General features: G+C 35.1%; 1 protein-coding gene across 1 annotated transcript in view; it reads right to left on the bottom strand.

Annotated features, from left to right (window-relative positions):
• Positions 1-11,825, bottom strand: part of LOC106878020 (coiled-coil domain-containing protein 186) — a 146,152-nt gene that overhangs the window by 47,172 nt on the left and 87,155 nt on the right. Inside the window, exons 4-8 of the mRNA XM_052973031.1 lie at positions 9,717-9,929; positions 8,678-8,797; positions 7,848-7,952; positions 6,064-6,162; positions 4,456-4,542 (exon numbers count right to left, since the gene is read on the bottom strand). Coding sequence (XP_052828991.1) covers positions 4,456-4,542; positions 6,064-6,162; positions 7,848-7,952; positions 8,678-8,797; positions 9,717-9,929 — 624 coding nt within the window. The remainder of the gene's footprint in view (positions 1-4,455; positions 4,543-6,063; positions 6,163-7,847; positions 7,953-8,677; positions 8,798-9,716; positions 9,930-11,825) is intronic.

Genomic DNA, 11,825 nt, shown 5'->3' with positions numbered 1-11,825 from the left:
GCTGATCAGCTACAACTTGGCAGAGGGAGAAATAACTTTACTGTCAGACAACGGCGCCAACATTATAACCCTACCATCTCTCCCTCTATACAATTACTGCTATAAAAGAAGGAACATACAGATACAGGCCTACATTCTCAACCTTGCATGTTTTATATACTATTACACTGGCCTACCCGTCGAGGTATGGCAACCTAGAATGTAACGGCATAAATAAATATTTTCTTATAAAAAATGATCTTCATCGTGCAATCCTATAACCGTTACATATATATATATATATATTTATATACACACATACATACATACATATACATATTTTTCATTCGATTTATGCTTGTATGGGTTGGACAAAAGTTATTTGGGGCATTGTTTTACAACTGGATCCCCTTCCTGACACTAACCCTTGCCTGTTTTCCAAGCAAGGTATTGCTTATTCTACAAGGTTTCAGATCACAAAGTCCCCAAATGATTTCTTGACATGAGAATTGGTATCAAAACCATTCACTGTACTTTTATACGAATAAATTGCAGAGGTAAATAGGTTGGAAGGTTGTCACCTGAGTGCAAAGGTGTCATCTGCCAGGAGTAGGGAATCACCAACAAATGGTAGTTGCAGCAACATGCTGTTACAGCACATGCCCCCATTCTACTACTACAATCAGGGTTGATAAAAATGAAGTACCAGGCAAGTACTGGGGTCAATGTAATCAACTAACATCCTCCCACAAAATTTCAGCTCTTGTGCCTTTGCAGCAAGGATTATTATTATTATTTTGCTTTGGCTCAGGTTGTGCCAAAATTTGAAACTATTATTATTATTATAATTAAAAGAATGGTGACAGATTGGTAGAACCAATAGAACTCTAGACAATATGCCTTGTGGTATTTAGATACCTCCTTTTATGCTCTGAGCTCAACTTAGCTTTTTGTCCTTCCAAGGTTTGTTGAAGCAATTCAACTAGGAACATAACTGATATCCTCCTTCCTAAATTCTGGTCTTTTGTCTCTGTTAAAAACCATTATCATCATCATTACTATTTCTTTGATTCACTCAACATTTTATTGTTGTCCTGCTGATATTGGATTGCTAGATATCAAGGACATCCTACAGTTTGATATCAAACTTTAGCTATCTACCACTTTTCTTAGGGTTCCTGCTGTGTTGCAGGATCAGGAAAGTCATCTTAACATCCAATATTTTCAAACAGCCATTTTACTATTATTAAAAAGGCAATGCATAGCAGAATTGACAGAATGGCAAAGAAAATACATTGCAGTATGAGGACTTATGACCCTCTACATCAGTGGTTCTCAACCAGGGTCCACTTAGCCTTGGGGCTTGACATAAGATTTTGTTGTTAAAATTTATGAGCAATAAATTGGTTATACTTCTGCATTACACAAAATATTTTAATAATTTTTTTTCAATACAATTCCTAATAATATTCAATGATAAAAATATAACGGGACTTTTTTAAAAATCGAATGTTTATTAGGATCCAGTAAAGTAAAATAGGAATCAAAAGGGTCCATAGTTAAAAAATGGTTGTGAATCATTGCTCTACATTCTTTCAGAAATGACAAGGGTTACAAGGCAAGTATTTACATTGACTAAATCAGCTAATACTTCCATGAAAAGTGTGGCTCTGCATAAATTGCATAAAATAAATAAATAAATAAAATTAAAATTAAAATAAAAAATAAAAATAACTTGTTTAATTTAGTTACATTTATTTATGTTCTAAATTCAAAACCTGCTGGCCTTGAAATCTGTTTTTTACCCCTCTAGATCAATGATGTACTGGGGCTGATTTTACTGTCTATTCCCTCCCCTAAAAAAAACTGATGACATTTCAGTCAATTTATCCTTTGTCAAGATAGATAGGGAGAAGAAAAGAGATAAAAATGTGAGTATATATTATCTGTGGTTGCATTTGCACATATTTTTCAACTATTTTTTTCTTTATCTTGATGAAGGACAAAGAGTCCACAATGTCAATATTTTTTCATTTTCTTCACAATTTAAATATATTGATTTTGTACTGTTCTGTTTTCCTACCACTTTTGTTTTTATCTTAATTTGTTTTTTGCTTTACCTAGCAGACCAAACTCTGGCTTCCTTGAAAACTGGATTTTTTTTTTTAAGTAAATAAATACTCAGATAGAAATGAAATAGATAAAATACTGCATATACAACCAAAGATGAAAATTAGAAAATAACACGATAGAAAAATCAAGCTAATATAGAAACTAAAGAAATTTGAAATAAAAAAAACAAACTAATAATGCATAGGTGCAGGCATGACTGTATGGTAAGAAATTTGCTTCCCAATCACATGGTATTGTATATATATATATATATATGTATATATATATGGGTAAATTTTGATCCTTTCACCCACATGATTTTCACTAAGGAAAAAAAGACTCAGATTTTTTGCGTGGAATCAAGTACCCTGACCTCCTAATATGCTGCAAACTCATTTTCATTTTCTGAAAAAGCAATGTTTTGAACTTATGACACTTTTGCATAATAGCAATGATATGAACTGTCAGTTGTGTATGTTTATCTTGTATTCACAAAGTATAAAATAAACACTCACAAAACCATATATATATTATTATTTGCCAATTCGCAGGGAAGATTTTGTAAACATTTCTTTAGAGAAACAGCAGCCAAATCTCCCTTAGAAGAAAGACAGAAAGTTAAAATGGAACAACAGTGACAACTTTTCTTTTTCTCTCAGTCTCTGGAATTGTGTGTGTGTGTGTGTGTGTGTGTGTGTGTGTGTGTGTGTGTGTGTGACACACACACAGGTAGAATGAGACACACATAAAGTCAAAGGCATAGAGAGGGAAGAGAATAATGGCGATGATTGTGACAGTACATTTGTGTGATGTCAGACTTTTGATTTTCTTCCTCCTGTCTCTGTAGATTCTTCTCTTTCTCACTCCATTTCTCTTTGAACAGTGTAATAGTGACAAAGAATAAGGAACAAATGAAGAGAGAGAGAATCATAAGTAGAGAGTATGAACAATTAATACAATTTACATTGGATTCAATTTTGGTCAATAGTAAACAGATCAAAACATACTCTGTTCCAATGTTCTTTTATATCATATGGTAATCATACACTATTCCAATGTTCTTTTGTATTAGGTAAACACATTTTACCTTATTATTTAAATATACAGTGTTGGAAAACATTGCAGGTTTATATTTACAGCAACATGAAGTAACATTATGACATACATTAATACAATATTGTTCTCTAAAATTCCTTATGATATATATTTACAGGAATTCCAAGGATGAATTAATGACATGTTTATGGACACAAGCATGTCACTAGAATTGTTCACACAAGTGCCATTATTAACAGAAGTGTCCTTTTTTCTTCTTCGATGGTGTGTGCTTTACTGTAAAATATTCTTGTTCACTTCCATATTTTTCTAATTTTTTTTTTAGTATGGTTGTGTTCATTTTCACAATATTTAAGTGGAATGTTGTCTATAAGTCTAGTAAGCTGGAGATAGACTTCACACACACAAAACACATTTTCCATGGAACTGATCAGTGAGGTCAAACTTGGGACTATATGGTTTTGAAGTCATCTTCTTAATTATGAAACTCTGCCTCAGCCTATACCCTTTAGACAAGTGGTTAACAACCATTTTTTGCTTATTGACCCCTTTGATTCCTATTTTACTCTACTGGACTTCATAACCATTCACTATATATAAATCTTACTGTGTTTTTATAATTAAATATTATTAGGAATTGTATAAAAAACATTAAAATCAAAATATTGCACGTAAGTTTTAACAACAAAATCTTATATGGACCCCCTAGGGCCATATGAACCCTGGTTGAGAACCACTGCTTTAGACCATAAATTTGTAGGAGAGGGTTATATTTAATTGAATCAACACCAATTCTTCATCAATCATCACCATCATCATTTAATGTCCATTTTCCATGCTGGCATGGTTTGGACAGTCTGAAAACTAGTAAGCTGGAGGGCTGTACCAGGCTCCAGTTTGATTTGGCAAGGTTTCTATGGCTGGATGCCCTTCCTAATGCCAACCAGTCTGAGAGTGTAGTGGGTGCTATTTTCGTGTCATCAGCACAGGTGCCATTGACCTGACACTGGCATTGGCCACAACTATGGTCTCACTCGGCTTGACAGGTCAACACAAGCACGGTATATTGCCAAAGGGTCTAGATCACCTGTCACTGCCTCCATTGATCTAGAAAGGGTGAAAGAGGTTAAGTTACCTTGGTGGGATTTGAACTCAAAATATAGAAGGGCATAGGAAAATACTTCAAATCAATAACTGAACCATCAACACCACAACTAATGCTACCACATTCACCAATACCACTGCTGCTGTTACTAACAACAAAACAACAGAAACTTGCTGGAAGTTAAGACATAAATACTTTCTTACTTTATCTTTCTTGGTTTTCATTTCTTCCATTAAATCTTTGTGTTGAGTTTTCAAGAGTTCTAATTCTTTCAGTACTGTTTGATGAATCTACAACAACAAACACAAACATAGTAAAATCAACTTCAACAATACTTTGACAACAACCATGAACACAGCTGATGCAAACACATTTTCTGTACAGCTGTGACATAGACTAATGTAAACAGGAGATATGTTAATCTGTTACTGTTGCTTTTCTTGGAAGCAGTTGTTTGTAAGGAATTAAAGAGTTGCATACAATATCAAAACTTGTTCTGTAATGTTTTAGTGTAATATTGTGTTGTTGTTTAATCCCCAGGCCAACACTGATTAAGCAGGCTTATGATTAAAGACATTCCAACCATGACCTTCTTGTATTTTTTTTACACAGACCATAGGATAGTGAGGATTTTGTAGCTTATATGGTATAAGGCAACTTCACTAGTGTTAGTGCCACAACAAAATTTACTCAGTACTCTCTGTAAAATGGCTGGCAAATGAACTGAAACAAGGTAGGGTCAAAAGGACTCTTCAGTCTTGTTGAGTACATTAACCTCTCTAATTCTGGTGCCATTAAGAACTACACCCAGCACACTTCGTAAAGTGGTTGGTGATAGGAAGTGCGTCCAGCCACAGTAACCAAGCCACCATGAAATGTACAAGCAAGACACCATCTGCAATTTATCTAGGAGAGTAGTGACTTCAAATAAGGACTCAAACCAAGCCAGCAAGGAATGTGGATGTAAAATGATGATGATTTAGGGTTACATTTTTTAAAGCATCCTTCCTTTTTAAGACAGTTTGATCGGATTTGAGGCTACCATTTTTAGTAGGTCAGGTGACAGTGTAGAGCTTCCCTCATTGGCTTGTACTCTCTAGTTTTGAAAGTGTGTGGGTGTCAACTGGACAGCAAGTAAGATTATTTCTGTATTGATCATGGCTCTTATGCGCTCTGTATACAATATTTTCCCTATCATCTGTATTTGCTAATTTGAGGGTATAGAGTGGCTCACATTCTGTACATCTCAGCAAATATTACATGTTTTAAACTTTACCATTAGCGTTGTATTTTGTTATAGACCACTCCACATGATTCTCTTTTCTTACACCGCCATGTAAAAGTGCCTGTGTTGGGGCCACATAAAAGTGCCCATGCTGGCACTATGTAAAAGTGCTCAAGCCAGTGCCCTAAAAAAGCACCTGTGCCGATGCCATGCAAAAGCACCCATGCCAGTGTCATATAAAAGTGTACACACTGTAATGTAATTCGCGTGAGGAAGAGCATCCAACCAGAAAAACCAAGCCAAAACAGACAAATGGAGCCTGGGCAGACCTCAAGTCAGCCAGCTCCTGTCAAACCATCCAAACCATGTTAGCATGGAGAATGGACATTAAAGAAGAAGAAGAAGGCGGCGGCGGCGATGAAGTGAAATAATTATTATAACAGTTTATTCTTTCCTTAAATATTCACAGTTGCAGAATTAACCAAATTGAAGAGTTCATGGAAAAATGTTGAAAAAGACGATTCACAAAATATATAGAATCTTTCATTTCGTGATTAAAACAAAAACACAAGGGAATTGTTCTAACCTGTTGATGATCACTTCTTTCTTGCTCATGACATTTTAGTTCATTCTGTTTAGCTTTTAACTGATTATCCAAAGAATTTGACTTGATCTCTTCAGATTCCTACAATGAGAAAATAATATAAAAAGGTAAGAATAGGTTACATATTTTAAGAGAAATCACTGACATAAATGGATTTCTGAAATAATAAATTTTTCACCATGAACCTGAAAAGAATGAATGAATAATTTTACACCGAGTAATTTTATCCTATACAATATTACGTTTTAGGGTTATTTGTTTCACCTGGTTTTTAATGTACAAAGGATACTTTCAAGTTTAAAAGATGGGTGATTAGATTTGTGGTTGATAGTGGTAATAGGGTACTTCTTATATAAAACTAAAATTTAAGTATTCAAGAAATGAGAGTTCCAAGGAAACTGAAGTCATGAAGAAATACAGTGTACATCATTTAATAAATGGTCTGGAGTGGAGACAGAATGTGGATGATGAAAGGAATAAAAGATAAAATAATATATAGCAAGTAAGCTGAAATATTTTCAGCGAAAAAATGAAATTAATAACTGTTATAATTTCGAAATTTTTAAATTTGATTTTATTTCAAATTTCATACTGACAATAAGAAAGTGTTTAACCAATAAGAAAATGTTTAGCATTCAGATTATACTACCAAATGTAAAGCTTATTTATCCACATTGTTTTGAATTTATCCTGCATTATCTTGTAGCTTCGATAAACAATGACATTACTGAAATCTCACAGCTATGAGACAATGCATGATTAATTTAAAATCGATGTGAATATATAAGCATTACATTTGACAAAATAACCTGAATACTAAAGGGGTAAATATCTACATTAAAAAAAAAATAGAATTGGCATTTTCTGTAAGTCCTGTTGCCTCAATAAACTTGATATATCACAAAAAAATAGTTTTAAACATGACATTCCGCAACAGAAGATAGATTGGTATATAAAACAACTTTCTGCAGCTAAGACTAACAAAATTTTGAGTGGATATATCTATCTTCCACAGCAGAAGGGGTAACAGTATATATCCAGAGCAGTGATTCTCAACCATTTTTTTTACCTGTGGATCTCTTTGATTCTTATTTTACTCAGATGGATCTTCCTAACCATTTGAGGTTAAAAAAATTCTACAGGGTGTCCACAAAGTCTGGGTACATGGAGTAAATAAAATCATAACATAAACAATTAAATACAAGAAATAATAATTTCTTAAAGTATATGTTAATATCTGTGTACCCAGACTTTGTGGACACCCTGTATTATACGTTTATAATTAAATATTATTACGAAGTGTACAAACAAATTGTTAAAACAAACCCTTATATGAACCCCCAATGGCCACGTGGATCCTAGTTGAGAACCACTGATCAAGAGAGTCATTTGGCAGCAATTTAAATATTTGTTTAAAACTAAATGGCAAATTTTCAGAAAGTGATTTCAACTTTACCCAACAAGTCTCCAATTCTAAACTGGGATCATCATTCTGACAATGATAATTTCAGACACAGGCATAAGGCCCAGGATTTGGGAGGAGGAGTAAGTCAATTAAATGAATCCCAATTCTTGACTGGTACTTTATTTTATCAGTCTCAGGAGGAGGAAAAGCAAAGTTGTCTTTGGTGTGATTTGAACTCAGAGTATAGAGAGTCAGAAATCCATAAAGCATTTTGTTCAAGGCTCTAACAACTCATCTGTCAATCCACCTCTTTGAGCCTGACAATGAAAATAATAATTAAACAGACATTGAATGTACAAACCTGGTATGTCCGGATAATGGCTTGGCAATCTCGACGAATTTGCTCACATTCTTCTTTCGATTCTTTTAATTTAGTATTTAGAATTTGCAAAGAAGCTTTGGTCTCCTGGAAAAAATAATAACAATTTTATTACTTTCCTTATAACTGTCAGTATGCTAAAAGAAAAAAAAAAGAAAGAAAAACAAACAGACAGACTAAGTTAGTGTGTCATCATCTTCATCGTTTAATGTACATTTTCCATGCTGGCATGTGCCGGACAGTCTGACAGTCCGGCACATGCCAGCATGGAAAATGACGTTCAAACCTTTTACAGGAGTGGCTCGAGGAATCAATTCTTTGAAAAGATAGAATAAGAACCACATAGGACCTTCTTCAATGGCACATAGTAGTAATAATAGTAGGGGACAAGAACTGATACAAAGTTTAAAACTTCAAAGAAGTATGGTTATCTTTAGATTATATAGCAAACTGTGAAATAAACTGATCAAATCTAATACTCAAGTGTGAATTTGCAGTTCTATTCAATGTACTAGAGATAAAATTAATCCTTTAATATTTAAACTGACCATTGCTAGCCCAAATATCTTACCAGTTTTATGGTCAAACTGGCCAGGTATGGCCTCTCACACCTACCCTACAATGCCATTCGAGAAACAAACAGTCACATCATCAAAATTTTGAAGATATGAGATAATGCATAATTAATTCAAAACAATGTGAATAAATAAACATTACATTTGACAGAGTAATCTGAACGTTAAAGGTTAAGAAGGAAGAAATAAATAAAACTGTTTGTAAAAGAAAGAACTTAATGAAGAAGAGTACATTACTTTGTGAGCATCTGCTTCAACAGCATGTTTATTCTGTGTCCACTTTAAACGACCCTCACAAGCTGATAAGGCTTCTTTTTGTTTTTCAACTTCACGCTGTACAACAATGAAATCTGCAGACTGAAATACAGAAGAAAATAAGAGAGATTCATATATGGGTAATTCATTATCGTCATTGTCATCATCATCAAACATCTGCTCTCCATGCTGGCATGTATTGGAATGTTTGGTAGGAGCTGGTAAGGCCAGGGGTCACACCAGATTCCATTATCTGTTCTGGCATGGTTTCTACAGCTGGATTTCCTTCTTAATGCCAACCATTTTACAGTGTATACTGGGTGTTTTTTATGTGGCACCAGCATGAGTGCTTTTTATGTGACACAACACCAGTGCTTTTTATGAGGTACCAGCACCAGTACTTTTTATGTGACACCAGCACCCACATCAATGCTTTTTACATGGCACCTTGATTTTAAGATCTCAATTCTGTTCTCAAGTACAGCAATGTGTCACATTCTTCATAATGGTTACTCTATGCAGGCTATGGCAGGATTTGAACAAAGATTGCAAAGAACCAGAACAAATACTGCAGTACATTATTTACATTTGATGGATATTTATCCACATCTTGTTTGTTGTTAACACAACGTTTCAGCTTATATACCCTCCAGCCTTCATCAGATGTCTTGGGGAAATTTCGAACCTGGGTTCACATTCCTAAGGTATTTTTCGATGTTATTAGTATTATTATTATTCAGGTCACTGCCTGGAATCGAACTCAGAATCTTGGAGTTAGTAGCCCGCACTCTTAACCACTACACCATATGCCCATGAAGGCTGGAGGGTATATCAGCCAAAACATTGTGTTAACTACAAACAAGATGAGGACAAAAAATATCTGTCAAATGTAAATAATGTCTATAATTCCTCATCTCTTTAATACAGAACTGTAAATACTGCAGTGTTTTGGGGGGGGTTTTTCTGTTACACGCACATACACATATATACTAAAAGTATTGGTTTGAAAAAATTTAAATACCTTGCTTTCCAGACGAGCAATATACTTTTGTCGTTCAGCCTTAAAATTATTTAATCTACTTTGCAGTATTTCTTTCTCTTTTGAACTTTCTCTCAATCGAGCTTCCAGTCGTTCAAATCCTTTCTGCATCTCTAAACCTTTACGTTCAGCTTGGGCATATTTTATTACCATCTCTTCTTTCTCTCGTTTGTTTTCTTCAGCTATCTTGGTTAGCTAAACAACAAAGGGGAAAAAAAAACAGGAAAACAATTTTTGTTTAAATGTAAATTTTAAGACATTGTCTATAAATATATAAACACTGATTTTTGATACAGGCACAAGGTTATAAATTTTAGGGGAAGGATGCAGTGGATTATATTGAACTCCACAGTTCTTAAATGGTATTTGTTTAAACCATGATACTTAAATAGTACTTAAATCTCGAGGAAGACTCTATATAATTACTCAACTAGCTAAAAATAGCAGTTAGACTCCTCCAAATCACATTGCGTTGTTATTACAAAGGAAGGGACAAATTACATAATATAGTTCTAGATAACCTAAAAAAGTACACACAAACACACACACATATATATATACATATATACATGCATATGTATCCTTTGCCTACTCCTATCCTCATTACCAAAGATTGTGGACCATTGTGGCATGCACCCTCTCTCTCCATCGATTCCTGCCTCTAGCCATATTAGTGCACTCAGCCAAAAGGTTTTCCAGTTCATTCTTTGATATCTTCAACCCAGCTTCTTCTCAGTCTCTCCATTCCTAGTTTCCTATTGACTCTTCCCTCTAGGATGTCGATGCTGAGGTTCTAGGCCCTGATGATATGCCCAAAATACTGCAGCTTCCCTTGCTGGCAGTTGCTAAATATTCTATTTCTTTTCCCCCATTTCTGACTCATTTGTTCAATGGTCAGTACTCTTTGGTAGCATGTTGTTTCAAATGCTTTATGTTCAGCAGTATTGTTTGCTGTTAGGGTCCATCATCCATATTCATTCAATGCAACAAGCCAAATTAGTGTCTTCAGGAGCTTTGATGTTCTTGTTGAGAGCTCTGCCTTTCTAGATTATACTGAGTAATTCTAAGGCTGATCTTGCTAACCTGAGTGATGCTTCTGTTTCAAAGCCTATATCTCTTTATTGTTCAATGACCAGCATCCAGATATTTGAACTTGGTGACCTGTTCTAAGGTAGCCCCTTAGTATCAGATGTCAAGCTGGTCTGGTGTTCTTTCCACTGCCACATGTAAAAAAAAGTAAAGTTACCTTCTCGAGTCATACTAATTCATAGGGGGCTGGTTTCCTGGTTTCATGGCGTATATATTCTCCATTTGGATGGGACACTGGTCCATCATAGGATTATTCACTTTTGCCGGCTGAGTGGACTTGAGCAACATGAAATGAAGTGTTTTGTTCACGAACACAATATATCGCCTGGTCCAGGAATCGAAACCACAATCTTATGATCATGAGTCCAACACCTTAACCACTAAGCTACATGCTTCTGCTACTGCTACATATCTCTCACTCTCTCTCCCTCTCATATATAATATATCATCATTTAACATCTGTTTTCCATGCTGGCATGGGTTAGATGGCTTGACTGCAACTAGTAAGCCAGACAGAGAGCTGTACCAGGCTCCAGTCAGTTTTGTGTTGGTTTTTATGGCTGGATTCCCATCCTAATGCCAACCACTCAACAAAGTGTAGGAGGTGTTTTTTTTATGTGTCACTGGCACAGGTGCCTTTTATGTGTCACCAGCACGGGTGCCTTTTATGCATCACCAGTACTGGCCACAACTATGATTTCACTTGACTTGACATGTCTTCTCAAGCACAGCTAATCTATATATATATATATATCTTGTGTCTTGGAAGGGTTATTGTTGGCACTCTGTCGCTTACGACGTCGAGGGTTCCAGTTGATCCGATCAACGGAACAGCCTGCTTGTGAAATTAACATGCAAGTGGCTGAGCACTCCTCAGACACGTGTACCCTTAATGTAGTTCTTGGGGATATTCAGCGTGACACAGTGTGACAAGGCTGACCTTTTGAATTACAGGCACAACAGAAACAGGAAGTAAGAGTGAGAGAAAGCTGTGGTGAAAGA

This window comes from Octopus bimaculoides, chromosome 14 (genome assembly GCF_001194135.2).
Source record: "Octopus bimaculoides isolate UCB-OBI-ISO-001 chromosome 14, ASM119413v2, whole genome shotgun sequence".
NCBI lineage: Eukaryota > Metazoa > Mollusca > Cephalopoda > Octopoda > Octopodidae > Octopus > Octopus bimaculoides.
Note: the sequence above shows the minus strand (reverse complement) of the source record. Positions and strands in the feature narration are given on the sequence as shown.